This window comes from Malaclemys terrapin, chromosome 19 (assembly GCF_027887155.1).
Source record: "Malaclemys terrapin pileata isolate rMalTer1 chromosome 19, rMalTer1.hap1, whole genome shotgun sequence".
Taxonomy (NCBI): Eukaryota; Metazoa; Chordata; order Testudines; family Emydidae; genus Malaclemys; species Malaclemys terrapin.
Window position 1 is genome coordinate 2905134 of NC_071523.1, and position 14819 is coordinate 2919952.

Sequence of the window (14819 nt, forward strand, 5' to 3'; positions counted from 1 at the left end):
ATTCTCTCTCCAAAGTATTTATAATGTCTCTCCTGCCAGGTCTGAGCAGCCCCTCTGAAACAGAACAGCACACGCGTTCCTCCTATGCCTTAAGCTGTTTGCGGATTAGCTTCTTGGCAGCTGCAGGAGGGGAAGCGCAGAACCTGAACTCAGACCTTGCCAGAGGCAGGAGAGAAGAAACTTGTTTCCAAACTGGCCTGTTGCAATCTATTTGTAATTACACAGAGTCCATTGAAGTCAATGGGAGCATTGGATCAGGTCCATAATGGATAAGTACAATTAAATGCACGGAAGGGGAGATTGTGAACATGTGATAATGAAACGGGCTCTTGCACATAGACGTGCACCTGTACTTCCATTAGAGCCCTGTAGCAGAGGGGTAGCCATGTTAGTCTGTATCCACAAAAACAACGAGGAGTCTGGTGGCACCTTAAAGACCAACAGATTTATTTGGGTCCTATGATGGTGTCACTAGAGTAGATATGGGGACAGAGAAGGCAATGGGGTTTGTTACAGGGGTTGGTTCCTGGGTTAGTGTTTCTGTGGTGTGTAGTTGCTGATGAGTATTTGCTTCAGGTTGGGGGGCTGTTTTTCAGCTGGTATGGCACTTTCAGAAGAAATATCTTTGTAGGCTGAAATACAGTGAAGGATCCAGTGTCTTATAACTGGAATCAAATTTGGTCCCTTTTGGGGTGGGGGTGGGGGTGCTTTTCCTCTGTTTGAGAAGAGCAATTGAAAAAGTCAGAAACTGGATTTTGTCTGATTTTTAAAGGGACACTGTCAACTTGAAATCTAGTCTGCTGCAAAAATGACCCATAGTTACATTTGCTGTGCCTGCTTCGGAGTCCTGCTGGCAATCTTTGGAGTTCCACAAACACTGTTTCCTCTTTTTAAAAGTTCTTCTCTTCTCTGTTGCAGTGTAGAAAACCCCTAGGGAGACTGTGTGTGTGTGTGTGGGGGGGGGGGGGGGGGGGGGTGAAGCTGTGAGGCCCAGGCCCTCAAACGTATGGAGGTGCCTAAGAGTATAAAATGGAGAGAAAATCAAGCACTGGCAGAAGCCACCTGCACTGTCAGGATTTAGATTTAAAAATCAATTTCTACTTTGTGGTTTTTGCCCTCTATCAAACCAACCCGGCAAGCAAGGCCTCAGCCTCGGTACGGCAATTGTACATTTAAAAACTAAATGGGGAGAACCAGCAAAGCAACTCAAGGTGTTTAGCCAAACCTAGAGAGGGCCTCCCCTCTTTCCTCCCCTCCCGACACGGTGACCATCTGCCCCACTTAACCCCCCTTGGGATCAGGGATGTGATTGATCAACCTGCTGCCATTCTGCCCAGTGTTGGGCACCTCGCCCTTCTCTCTCCCCAGCTCCACCCACATAAGAGACTCCCTGAGATTTCACGTTCTGTCATGCAGAACCCTGGGCAATTCACCTTCCCATTAGTAAACCTCTCCGTTCTCTGCATTCGCATTCCTGCCTGGCTCTGGCCTGGGGTGAGCCTCTTCTTCCCCGCAGGCACAGCAAGGAGGCAATTTCAGAGGTCCTGTGGTTTTGTTGACTGTCACTAGGGTGAGATCACAACTTGTCTAGCCACATTTCTTTGCAGGCAGTTTCCTCCCAGTGGCGCTATGGGAATGCCGGCCTGACCTGTGGGGAACGGGTTTGGTGACTCCCATCTAGTGGAGGAAAAGTGTCATTGGTTTAAAAGGAGAGTCCAGCCTCCTGCCGGCAGGGGGGTGAGCTCTGTGACGCAGCAGCTTGTGACTGAGGAAGACACGAGCCAAGCCATGTGACTGAGGCATATGGCCCAAGTCTGGGGTGAAGCAAAGTAGCCTGTAGGTGAGGCCTGGGAATTTGTGGCATTTGTCCCTGCAGATGAAATCCAAACCGGAACAGAGTGTCCATGGGGATGGGAGGAAAGGGACAGCCCTAGCGACTGGACAGTAAATTAATAGCCAGGGAGAGCTCCCCGCTTCGGTTACTGAGCGGGAGCAGGCTCAAGGGTAGGCACAGTGGTTCACCTGAGTAACGGGGGTGATAATACTTTGCTGCGCTCTAGTGCGTTCCCGGAGGATCGCAGCACATCGTAGCTGGTCTCTCTGAGGTTCCTGCACTGGCACGCATTACCATAGTATCTGTCCGGACTCTGTATGCAGTGGTCACTTCACTCTCCAGTGAGATGCAGCCATTTGTGGGGAGGAACATGGCAACAGCGCCCAGTAACGCAGCATGGCAAGGAGAATCTTGTCTCCATTGAAATGGGAGGGGGAATTTAAAGAGGCAGAAGACGGTTACCCAAAAAGGGGCTGCCAGGTTCACCACCCCAACTCTTGTGAAAAGTGCCATGTGGTTAGAGCCTGGGTTTTGTGTCTCACCCCAGCACATGCTGCATGTCAGATATCAATTCAGGGTTGGAGATAACAAGGGAGCTAAGTTATTCGCTCCATTTGGAAAGCACTGCACTTGGCTTTGGCATATTCCTGGGTCTGGCTGCAGGGCCGTCCTTAGGATTTACGGGGCCCGACACAGTATTAAACTGGTGCCCCTATGCCCGACAGCAGCCTGGGCTCGCAGTCTAGGGGGCAGAGGGACGAGGCAGCTAAGGATACCTCATGGCGGCGGAGAGTCACAGTTCCCCGCAGAGACCCCCGTACTCTCTCCCTCACGCAGAATGCACAGCACCAGCGCATTCGGCTCTGAATACGGCCCCTGCCTAAGGACACTGCAGCGCGTGCTGGGCGTGCAGGAGCCAACCCGCTCTTACCTGCTGTCATGGGCAGAGGGTGAAGCTGCCGCTTGGGGAGGCTAGCTCCCCAGCCCACCTCTTCTACCTGTGACCCTGCCCATACTCCACCCCTGCTCTGCCCAGGCCCCGCCCTCTCCCCACTGTCTCCCTCCTCTTCCCTCCTCCTCCCTGCTCACCCCCTTCCAGCCAAATCCCTGAACCCAAATGAAGCAAATGACATTTGGAAAAAAAACCACTGTTCTGCAATTTCTTTCTAAAGAAAAGGGCGCATGTTTTCCACTGCATGCCAGATGGTGAAGACTGGACATGCAGAAGGTACCTAATTAAAAGCACTACATTTGGGAATAAAAAATTTCAGTCACAGGTTTTTTGATACACCCTGAAGTTTGTCAGATTTATTTGCAAAAACTTCATAGTAAGGGCAAGTCAGCTGTCTTGCTGAATGCAACATTAAATATTATGGAATACATGATGCAGCTCTTCTGTTTTATATTTTCTTAATCAGTATTTCTAAGCTGATTTTATATTTTAAATGTACTCTTTAGCATCATAAAGTTATCATTCCAGATTACTACATATTTAACTCACTGAAACAAAGACACTATTTTAAATGAATCAGTCACAGAGGTTTAGTGTGTTCAAAACAATGTTCATTGCTTTTAGAAAAAGGGAAACTAATTTACTTTGTGTGATCTCCGTAACAATAGACCTGTTTATGAAATTTCACCAACTTTAAGAAATGTTCCAAAGCTTTTAGGCACAACAAAGGGTTTTATCTTACTAAGGTACTGATTTTGTTGGAGGGTTCTCTTAAAACTAGTTCATCAAATAGAAGAAAAAGAAAGAGAAACATGTTTGTTTAGCTATCTAGCAGGAAAGGGGTGTTGTCCCTTTAAGGGCTCTCTTCAACAGGGGGTGAAGGGAGAAAGGGATGGACAGGAAGACTTTGGAAGCAAGTTTTTTGTATTATAGTCATTAAAATTAAAATGTGTATTTTAGATCAGGGTGGTCTTTTGAAGGATTTATTTAAAAAACTATTGTCTGAAGATCCAAGCATTTAAGGCTAAAGATTAATACTCAGATTGTGCATCTAAAAATGTATGCAAGGATTTTTTAGAGATGTGATTTTTATAATCTTCAGCAACACACTGATGAAATATTTTTAAAGCAAATTTTAAACTAAGGGCCTGTGGACTGACATGTTCTGAGTAAATATGACCGTGACGCACAACTGGTTTTGTCAGTAAATTCAGAAACCTGGGGGTTGGCAAATGGCTTCATTACCCCTTGACTGGCTCTTCAACAGTTTCAATGTTGTGCTGATAGGCCTGGCAGGCTGGAGGCTTTTTCACTTCTAAGTTATTAGATCCCCTCCAGAGGAGGACTCACCAGGCTGCAGCAGGTAGTTGTTGGAGCCTGTAGGAAGGGTCAGAACAGGGATAGGAAGAGCCGGGAGGGTGGACACTAAGACCCAGGAGTGCCCCAAATTTTGAGGTGCCCTACGCAGCTGCATATGTCTAAGGATGGCCCTGTCTGGCTGCCAGGTCTGGGAACTCTCTGAGCTTGTGAGAGGCTAGATGGTGGAGTGCTTATGGACATTGGCCTGGGACTTAGATTCCAGTTCAATTCCCACAGCTTTCCTGTGTGACTTGGGCAAGTTGCTTGTATTATGTGCCACAGTTTCCCCACTGATCAATGGAGATAATAGCCCTGCCCTGCCTCAGGGGTGTGTGAGGATAAATACATTAAGGATTGTGAGATCCTCAGCTGCTACAGTGAGGAGAGCCGGATAAGAACCATAGGTAGATAAATGTCTGGTTAATTCTAGCTGGACTATCCCATATTAAGGAGTCTCTGTTTGGGGCGGGAGCTTAATGTGTAAAATCTCTAAAGTTTCAGCACAGAGTGTGGGTGGATCAGATAATGGGCGAGGAGTGAGACTTCATTGTTGTCTACGCTTCGTGTGGGGCCTGTGAGCAGGGTGAATGTCATTTGGTGTGAACCTGGGTCTGTCCCTAACTGATTGGATTTCCCTCTACCCTGATGCAGGTGATTGAAGAGTTCTACAACCAGACATGGCTAACTCGCTATGAGGAGCCGATCACCGCTGGCACCCTCACCACCCTGTGGTCCCTCTCCGTTGCCATATTCTCCGTAGGGGGAATGGTTGGGTCTTTCTCCGTTGGGCTGTTCGTCAATCGCTTTGGCCGGTAAGTACCGTGTGTGCTGGAACTGCTCTGTCCATCCTGGGGCTGGTGGGGGCCCATCACCTTAGTATCTGGGTACATCTCAGTCAGCTCCCCCAAGTGGTAGGGCGATACCATTATCCCCCCGTGCCTCCCGTACCGTCGTCCTCTGGCCTCCCAAGCGCGCACACCATCACCTCCGTCAGGCTGTATAAAAGGCAGCCTCTTAAATCCTCTTCCTTGTCTGTTAATTTCATCACATTGGAATCCTCTTGAAATCCCTCCACTGGCTCCTCATCAGAGCTAAGCTTCTTGTCACTGCATAACTCTGCCCCTGCCGCCTCATCCTCCCTCCTTCCCCCCCAGGCACCTCTGCCTTTTCCGTCCTGCCCCACCATGCATGGTACCAACTCCATGAGCTCATCCACAAGGCCCCTGCTCTGCTGGGTTTCAGTCCCTCTTCGGTAGCTGCCTACCGTGAATTGATTTGGGTATCCGCTGCCTGTGGCTGTTCCCTTGCCCTTCTTCGATGTCTGGAAAACGCCCAGCAGCCAGTGGGCACTATGGAGCGAAGCAGAATTCATTGACTTACCCACAGCCTCAGAGAGGCAGGAACGGAGCACTGAGCTCTTGGGTCCTAAGCCTTGGCGTTACCCATAAAACCACCCAGCTGCACTCGGGCAGCTCTACCTCACTCACTCTTCTGAGAAGATGGGGAACCTGGAGCCGGGGCTGCTAAGTGCAGAATCTCCTCCACATGGGCCAAAAGTGTGTAATCTCCATGTCCCATAGAGTCTCTCTATTGGCCTCTCCAGCTCTGCGTGCACACTCCTGTCAAACAAAGCTTCATTGAGAAAGTAGATAAGGAAGTGTTGTTTACTACAACTCATAACACAAGAACTAGGGGGCACCAAATGAAATTAATAGGCAGCAGGTTTAAAACAAATAAAAGGCAGTATTTATTCACACAACACAGTCAACCTGTGGAACTCCTTGCCAGAGGATGTTGTGAAGGCCAAGACCATAACAGATTTCAAAAGAAGAACTAGATAAGTTCATGGAGGATAGGTCCATCAATGGCTATCAGCCACGCTGGGCAGGAATGGTGTCTGTAGCCTCTGTTTGCCAGAATGGGCAAATGGGATGGATCACTTGATGATTCCCTGTTCTGTTCATTCCCTCTGGGGCACCTGGCACTGGCCACTGTTGGAAGACAGGAGACTGGGCTAAATGGACCCTTGGTCTGACCCAATAGGGCCATTCTTATGTTCTTATTGTGCTTGGGTCCTCAGGTTGCCGCTTGCTGTCAAAGGAGAACTTCATCTCTCCCTTCATGACCAGACCCAGTGTCTCCATTCATCACAGCTGCTTGGAGCGTTTTGCTCATACTTTGTGTGAAGGCTCATGAGCTTAATTATTACCCCACGCTGGTGTTAGGCCTTGTTTGGTGGGTGGCTCCGGCCTCGGAGAGGGTGACCAGGTGTCTGGTTTTCACCCTGACCACCCGGTCAAAAAGAGATCCTGGTGGCTCCGGTCAGCACCGCTGACTGGGCCAGTGACTGCGCAGTTGGCGGCACTATACATTGGGGCTGGCAGACTCCCTGCTACCTTCTGCGCGGCTCCCGGAAGCAGCGGCATGTCTCCCTCCAGCTCCTACGCGTAGGGGCAGCTAGGGGGCTCCACCCAAGCACCGCCCCTGCAGCTCCCGTTGGCCAGGAACTGCAGCTAATGGGACCTGCAGGGGTGGCGCCTGTGGACGGGGCGGCGTGCAGAGCCACCTGGCCGTGCCTCACCATAGGAGCTGGAGGCGGGACACGCCGTTGCTTCTGGGAGCTGCTTGAGGTAAGCGCTGCCCGGAGCCTGCACCCTTGAGTGCCCTCCCAACACCCCACCCTGCCCCAGCCCTGATTGCCTCCCTGCCCTCTGAACCCCTCATTTCTGGTCCCATCCTGGAACACACAGCCCCAGCCCATACCTCCTCCCACACTCCAACCCCCTGCCTCAGCACGGAGCCCCCTCCCATACTCGGAACCCCTCGGCTCCACCTCTCAGCCCAGAGCCCCCTCCTGCACCCCAAAACGCTCATCCCTGGCCCCACACCAGAGCCCGCACTCCCAGCCGGACCCCTCGCATCCCAACCCACTGCCTCAGCCAGAGGCCCCCTCCTGCACTCTAAACTCATTTCTGGCCCCACCCAGGAGCCCCCCGCCCCCTGAGCCAGCCCAGTGAGTGAGGGTGGGGAGTGCGAGCGACAGGGGAATGAAGTGAACAGGAGGTGGGGCCTCAGAAGAGGTGGGCCATGGGCGGGGCCTCAGGGGAGGGGCAGGGCAAGGGTGTTCAGTTTTGTGCGAGTAGAAAGTTGGCAACCCTAGCCTCAGATCATTGCAACCAAGTATTTGAAAACCAAGTCGAGTTTTTCACCCATCCGTTGTTTATAATTTTTTGTATTTCATGCAGCTTGGACACTGGAAACTACTTTGTGTGTTTCATTTTCTACTTCTTTATTCCACTTGGTTCTCGTTCACATGTTCTGCACCTATTGCCTGTGTCACTGATTCTCTTTCCACGATTAGGCTTTGGAAACCTTCCTCTTTTCTTTCTACCAAGAATTAAATCTTACGTTGTTTTGGGCTTATGTGATTTTCCCAGTGCCTCTTGGATGCAGCATTGGTACAGCTGCCCTGCAGCTGGTCCTGATCTCCCTGTCTTTGCCTCCCCAGACGGAACTCCATGCTGATGTCAAACAGTCTCGCCTTCCTGGCGGCCATCCTGATGGGGTTCTCCAAGGTGGCTTATTCCTTCGAGATGTTGATCCTGGGCCGCTTCGTCGTCGGGTTGTATTCTGGCCTCACCACTGGCTTCGTGCCCATGTATGTGGGTGAGGTGTCTCCGACGGCGCTGAGAGGGGCTCTTGGAACGGTCCACCAGCTCGGCATAGTCGTGGGCATCCTCATCGCACAGGTGAGTTGTTCTCCAAGGCACCTGCTGCTGCACTGGCCAGTCCCTGGTATGCTGACAAATGGTCCGTTTCTCAAGAATTCATCTGGTTTCCTGCCTTTGTTTTTAACGTTGCATTGACCAGTTGGTGAGTTTTTATCAACACTGATTGGAGCTGTCTGAGGTGCTTTGGGAGACAAAGGGTTATCTGGGGCCAGGGCGCTGGATTGGGATTCAGGAGCTCTGGGTTCCGTTCTGAGCTCTGCTAGTGACTTGCTGTGTGACTTGGGCAAGTCTTGTAATCTCTCTGTGCTTGTTCCTCACCTGTAGAATGGTTATAATGACTGTCCCCGTGACTGTCGATTGTGCACTCATTGTGGGGTGTCTGTGCACCATCTAATACAATGGGGCCGTGTTCTTGAGGGGCTAATGTATAATGGGCAGATCTAGGTTTGGTGCTCATGAGGTCCACTGTACACATCATCTCATTGTGGTCTGGTATCCATGGGGACTGAAGATGCTCAATTATCCTGTGTGGTCTGGCTCCTCTAGAGAGACTGGGGTCTGGTGCTGTACGGTGTGCTGGCTTGGCCTGTGATGTTCTCTAGTGGCTATGCACAGAGAGGGCGAGAGATCTAGACCTAGGGCTGTGATCCTGGTGCTGTAATTCCCAGGTTCTCATGCTGGTCCTGCAGACCTATGTGATCTACCTTATCCTTTGTCTGATTGTCTACGGTTCCTGCATTCATGGCATGGCTCAGGCGGGAAGAGCAGGAACTGGTGGGGGACAGTATTGTCTCTAACGCAGTGTAGCTTTCTCTCCCTGCTGACCACCTAATGAGGTTTGAGTCTGCTGCCTCCAACCCTCGGCCTGCTCCTTTCGCTCAGGCAGTAGAAGCGCACGGTTTCAGATCCAGACATGCCAGGTTCAGTCCCTGCCCATCGGTTGTTGGGTTTAGTGTGAAGGTGATACAGTGGAGGTTGGATTAGAGCAGGGGTTCTCAAACTGGGGTTTGGGACCCCTCGGGGGGGCATGAGGCTATTACATGGGGGGTCGTGACCTGCCAGCCTCCACCCCAAACCTCGCTTTGCCTCCAGCAGTTATAATGGTGTTAAATATGTAAAGAAGTGGTTTTAATTTTTAAGGGAGGGTCGCACGCAGAGGCTTGCTCTGTGAAAGGGGTCACCAGTACGAAAGTTGGAGACCCACTGGACTAGAGAAACTGGCCTTACCCCCTGGCTGTTACGCAGGAAGGGCTAAGCTTGCTGTCTCTCCACAGGTGTTTGGGATGGACTTGATCATGGGGAACGAGTCGCTCTGGCCGCTCCTGCTGGGCTTCACCTTTGTCCCTTCCTTGCTGCAATGTATCATCCTGCCCTTCGCCCCCGAGAGCCCCCGGTTCCTCCTAATCAATCGCAATGAGGAGAACAAAGCCAAGAGTGGTGAGTTGGCTGCCCCCGCCCGGGAAAAGGCCGTGCAGGGCCTGCGCCCTTCAGCGTTCCTCACCTCTCCACCTCCTTCCCCTCAGTCCTGAAGAAGCTCAGAGGGACGACGGACGTCAGCAGTGACCTGCAGGAGATGAAGGAAGAAAGTCGGCAGATGATGAGGGAGAAGAAGGTCACAATACTGGAGCTCTTCCGCTCCCCTTTGTATCAGCAGCCGATCCTCATTGCCATTGTGCTGCAGCTGTCTCAGCAGCTCTCGGGGATCAATGCGGTGAGTGCAGAGCTGCCGAGTACCGGCCTCGGGGAATCTCACGGGGCTGTACCAGGAGGGGAGGGCAGTGAGCTCTCCACCCACAGTGCCACATCCAGGGTCCCACTCAGAATGGAACCCTGGGGCCAGTGCCCTGCCCACTTGGCCACAATGCCTCCCATTGGTGGAGCTTTGCACAACGCTCCACACAGGGCTGTGCTGAACACCACAACCAAGCCCTGTGGTGTTCTATATACAACACACACACACACACCCCCCACGTGAATGGCATTGGTCAGACGGTTTGAAGTCCTGCTGTGCCTGTAGATGCTCAGAGACGTCTCAGGCTGGGATCTGCAAAGCTTGTTCATGGCGTGTTGCTTTGTTTTGTAGGTCTTCTACTATTCTACCAGCATCTTTGAAAAGTCGGGCGTGGAGCAGCCCGTCTACGCCACCATAGGCTCCGGGGTGGTGAACACAGCTTTCACGGTTGTCTCGGTGAGTGTCTGCTGAATAGTCTTCCTTCCCACTGCCTGTCTGTAAGTCCTTGCAGGATTGGGGCCAGTGCTAATGTGTGTGGATATGGCTGTGAGCAAGGCCCCATTAGATAAACACATACCCAAATGTGATGCTACTTCACGCTGCTCTAGCACTCCTCCTCCGTTAATCTCCGAACACTTCGCCAAATGTGGTGAGGAACGTCCCCCATTTCACAGCTGGAGAAACTGAGGCACGGTGTAGTTAATGGCAGCCTCGTTAGAGATGTCGAGCCCTGCAGGTCCCACTGGCATTAGTACCTCTGAAAACTGGGCCATGAGTGACTTACCCAAGGCCATGGAATGAAACAGCAGCAACGCTGGGATTAGAACATCGGCCTCTGGCTGTTTAATGCCTTCGATCAGGGGTTCTCCAGCTTCATTGCACTGCAGCTCCCTTCTGACAACCAAAATTACTACACGACCAAAGCCTGAGCCTGCCCGAGCTCCACCACCCCGGGGGAGGGGTGGGTGGCGAAGGCCAAACCCCACTGCCCCAGGTGGTGGGGCTTGGGCTTCAGCCACGGGCTTCAGCAAGTCTAATGCCAGCCCTGGCAACCCTCTCCTTCCTGACTGCCCCCCTGGGACCCTTGCCTCCATTCCACCCCCCCCCCCCCCCCCCCCCCCCGTTCCCTGCCCTCTGACTGCCCTGACCCCATCCACACCCCCCGACCACCACCCCAAACTTCCCTGCCCTCTATCCAACCCCTCTGCTCCCTACCCCCTTACCGCGCTGCCCAGAGCATCAGGACACGCAGCCGCGCACAGCACAGAGCAGCAGGTCAGGAGCTCGCAGCCCCACCACCCAGAGCATTGCGCCGGCGGCGCAGCAAGCTGAGGCTGCAGGGGAGGGGGAGGGGCCGGGGGGCGAGCCTCAGGGGCTGGGCAGGTGGGTCCCACGGGCCGCAGTTTGCCCTCCTCTGCCTTAGGCGCTGCTTGGCTAGAGTGGCTAGAGCAATAAAAAGCAAAGGTCCCTAGTGCTAGACGCTGATCCAGCCAATCTCCTCTCCTCCCTCCCTCCCGTCTGCTGCCCCATCTCCACTAGACTCCCACTGAAGCACGGCTCCTCCCGCTCCAACAGACCAGCTGCTTCCTGGGCTCCATCACATCCTAGGCACCCTGGCATTGCCACGGCATTGCCAATTTTTACCTAGCTCACATTAAGTTGCTTGGGTGCCTTTATAGGGCGACTGACTTTGCCCCTTGTTGGAGGCACAAGGTGGGGCTGCAGTCAGGTTAGAGAGCATGAGCGTGTTCCCCAGGGTGGGGTATTGGTGGGGCAGGACGTGGGTCTGATGTGCTGAACAGTGCTTGCCTCCCTCTGTCTGACAGCTCTTTGTGGTGGAGCGAGCCGGGCGCAGGACTCTGCACCTCGTTGGCCTGGCTGGGATGGCTGGCTGCGCAGTGCTCATGACCATCGCCCTGGTGCTGCTGGTGAGTGAGTGCGCCGAGTTCAGAGTAACTGGTTTGGGGCCACCTGGAAACCCCCTCCTGAGTAACCCAAGAAAGGAGGGGATGGGGCACTGAGCACTCATCAGCCCCAGGGGGTGGTTACTCTGAGGGCTGGTGGAAAGGGAGACCTTGCGGGGATGATGTCACATTGTTGGCCAATCAGCGCTGCCTGAATCCCTGATGTCATTTCAAGAAACTCTTCCTCCATGGGGTCGTAATTCTGGAGAGCGCTGGCTCCTGGGATGGCCGTGCTCATTGCTGCAAGGCACTGGCGCCGCAAAACACCTGCCGCCAGGCTCGCCCAGCACTGGAGGGAAGCGCCTTGAGATCATTTGTCAAAGGAATACGGCAGGAGTGGAGGAAACTTCCTAAAAGTGGTGGGGCCAAAGCCCCCTGCCCCTCACACCCGTTTCGGTGCCCCTGGAATACGGTTGTACCAGAGATGCAGGGTCCACGTACGTTTGAAGCAAATAACACTCTTCTCTCTTTCCCTGTCCTAGGACCAAATGGCCTGGATGTCCTACATCAGCATCATTGCCATCTTTGGGTTTGTGGCTTTCTTCGAGATTGGCCCGGGCCCCATCCCTTGGTTTATCGTGGCAGAATTGTTCAGCCAAGGCCCTCGCCCTGCCGCCTTTGCCGTCGCCGGCTTGTCCAATTGGACCTCCAACTTCATCGTGGGCATGGGCTTCCAGTATGTGGAGGTAATTCCCCTGCCCTGCCTCTCCTCCAGCTCTGCGAGTGCTAAGGAGATGGGGCTGCTTTGAGCCACATCCCTGATTTCCCTGCATCCACATCTGCAGTGGGGCTTGGGCCCATCTCTCTCTGCAGCCAGATAGGCTGGCAAATGGCTAGAGAAGGAAGCTCTAATGGATGCAGACACCTGCTGGGGCAGTGCAGGGGTGAGCGAGTAAGACCGAGACTGATTAGCATCCAGAAGTTCAGACTTAGCCTGGCTCAGTTTGGTTCCTTGGCTTTCTGTAAAGACCCAATGAGCAGCAGCGCGTTGGATGACGCTAGCCAAGTAGGACTGTCTCATCCATGGATCTCTTGCAAGCCCCATGCAAAGGAAAGTCATTATCCTTATCCCTGTTGTACAGATGGAGAAAGTACGGCCCAGGGAGACTAAAGGACTCGTAGCAGAGCCAGGGATAGCAGCCAGCTCTTCGGAGCCCCCAGCAGTGCCCACCACACGACCCTGCCGCCTTCCAGCTAACCAGAAAGACCCATGTGTATTTTCCCCAGCAGGAGTCTGGCACGGCTCTGCCTCTGCCCAGTGCCTCAAAGGCTTCAGGGGTGCCTCAGCCATGTGCTGGCTCCATGCCCGGAGCTGAGTTTCACTCACAGTGAATGGTACAAAGACACAGGCCAGGTCACCTGCTGAAAGGGGCCCACCCAACCCGAACAGCTCAGCATTGCTCAGCCAGGAAAATCTCCTGCTTTCCACACGAATGGGTTTGACCAGGGCCCTGTGAGAGCACAAGGCTCATGGTCAGACTTCGCTCTGAATGAGGAGCTCCCCAAGCTACTTGGGCGGGGGAGATGCAGGTGTGCAGCTCCTCTTCGTGAGGCAGGGACTGAGCTGAGGTGCTGCTGGTGCCTTTCTAACCCCAGGAGCAGCTCTGTACATGGCCCTCTAGGTACAAAGCTGCCTAGCTCCATCATACAGGCAGAGCTGGAGCAGAGCCATTTGTTGCCCTGCACTGGGAGGGACGGGTTGGAAAGTTCGCCCGGGGTCGGGTTCCAGAGTGTTCTACACTCTCTGCATAGAAATAGTTACTAGATCAGGAGGCAGTGGGTGCTGCTTAAGGATTTGCCTCTGAGCACCCCACACCAGGCAAGCCCTGTGCCAATGCCTGTCAGCACTTCACCGCTTCTCTGGCTCTTCCTTTTCAGCAACTCTGCGGCCCATACGTCTTCATCATCTTCACGGCGCTGCTGATCCTCTTCTTCATCTTCACCTACTTCAAGGTGCCCGAGACGAGGGGCCGGACCTTCGACGAGATCGCCTCCGGGTTCCGCCAGGGCGGTGCCAGCCAGAGCGACAAGACGCCCGACGAGTTCCACAGCTTGGGAGCGGACTCGCAGGTCTAACAAGCCAGCAGCTCGTCCCTCTGCTCCAGCCGCTGAACTTCTCTCCCGAGTGTTTTAATGCTTGTACAGAAACCAGGCAGGAGGGATTTGGGGGGTCGGGTGCATTTATTCCATCTCCAGAGTCCCCCACCAGCCACCTGGTTGGCCAGCAATATACTGACACACATTTGCTAGGAACAATTTTAGCTGGTTTCACGTCCAGGATTTCAAAGATGATCGGTTCAGAAACTACAACTAATGTTTTCAACCAACCAACCACCTCCAGTTTTGTGAGCTGGAGGCAGCTCCCTTATTTAATGAAGCAACAGGTTCTTTAACGAGAAGTTTTTAAAGGTCAATACTTTCAAGGGTTTTAATCACTGAAGAAAGCCTGTTGCTTTATTAAGTATTTAAAAAAGCAGATTTTTAATGTCTCAAACAGTCTAAAATTTCAAACCCCCAGTGGGTTGGGGGAAGAGGAGACTAGGGGGGAAGTGGGCAAGGATTGTAATGTTAATGGATTCGTTCTGTTCCTCTACAACTCTGAGCAGTAGCTACCCCTGAACTGGGCTGCAGGAGAAGCTCTGAAAGGGCTGTAGTGATACGTGGACAGTCCTAGGGGGACCTGCCTTCTGGGGTCACCACCACATCTCCCAGGATTTAGAACATCCAGTGGCAGCTTCTCAGTCCTTCTGAACCTGTCCCCAGACGAATATACTTCCCTCACCTGGATGAATCATTTCCTCTGAGTCAGATGGGTACAGTTTGGGTGGGATGAGGTTTTTGTTTGGGAGTTGGGTTTTTTGAGGGGTTTGGGGAGAGTTAAAAACTACTGTGGTGGTGTGTTGTTTTTTTTTTTTTTTTTTTTTTTGTCTGGCAATATTTGCCTTATAGGTCAATTGCAGAGTATGTGGGCAGGGAAGCCTCACTACTGAAAAACCAGCAGCAACCTACCCCCTCGGCTCATTGTTAAAAACAAACCAACACTCCAGAATTGAAATCCAGTCTTGCTTTGCTCCCACCACAAGCAACCCTTGCATTGACGGTTTAGCTGAGAAGCAGGAGTGGTATGTTTACAGGCCGCAAAAGCCAGTTTTGGGCAAAATAAACTGGCTGATGAGACAATACAAACACTAGCCCAGTCACTACCCTGTAAGTCCGAGACTCTCAGAAATTAGTCAGTTGAATGGAG

General features: G+C 52.7%; 1 protein-coding gene across 1 annotated transcript in view; it reads left to right on the forward strand.

Moving 5' to 3' along the window:
• Positions 1-13738, forward strand: part of SLC2A1 (solute carrier family 2 member 1) — a 37557-nt gene extending 23819 nt beyond the window's left edge. The window contains exons 3-10 of the mRNA XM_054009323.1: positions 4797-4957; positions 7654-7894; positions 9151-9313; positions 9400-9587; positions 9960-10064; positions 11435-11536; positions 12055-12258; positions 13451-13738. Of these exons, the coding sequence (XP_053865298.1) occupies positions 4797-4957; positions 7654-7894; positions 9151-9313; positions 9400-9587; positions 9960-10064; positions 11435-11536; positions 12055-12258; positions 13451-13648 (1362 nt within the window). The 3' untranslated portion in view covers positions 13649-13738. The remainder of the gene's footprint in view (positions 1-4796; positions 4958-7653; positions 7895-9150; positions 9314-9399; positions 9588-9959; positions 10065-11434; positions 11537-12054; positions 12259-13450) is intronic.
• Positions 13739-14819: the final 1081 nt, after the last annotated feature.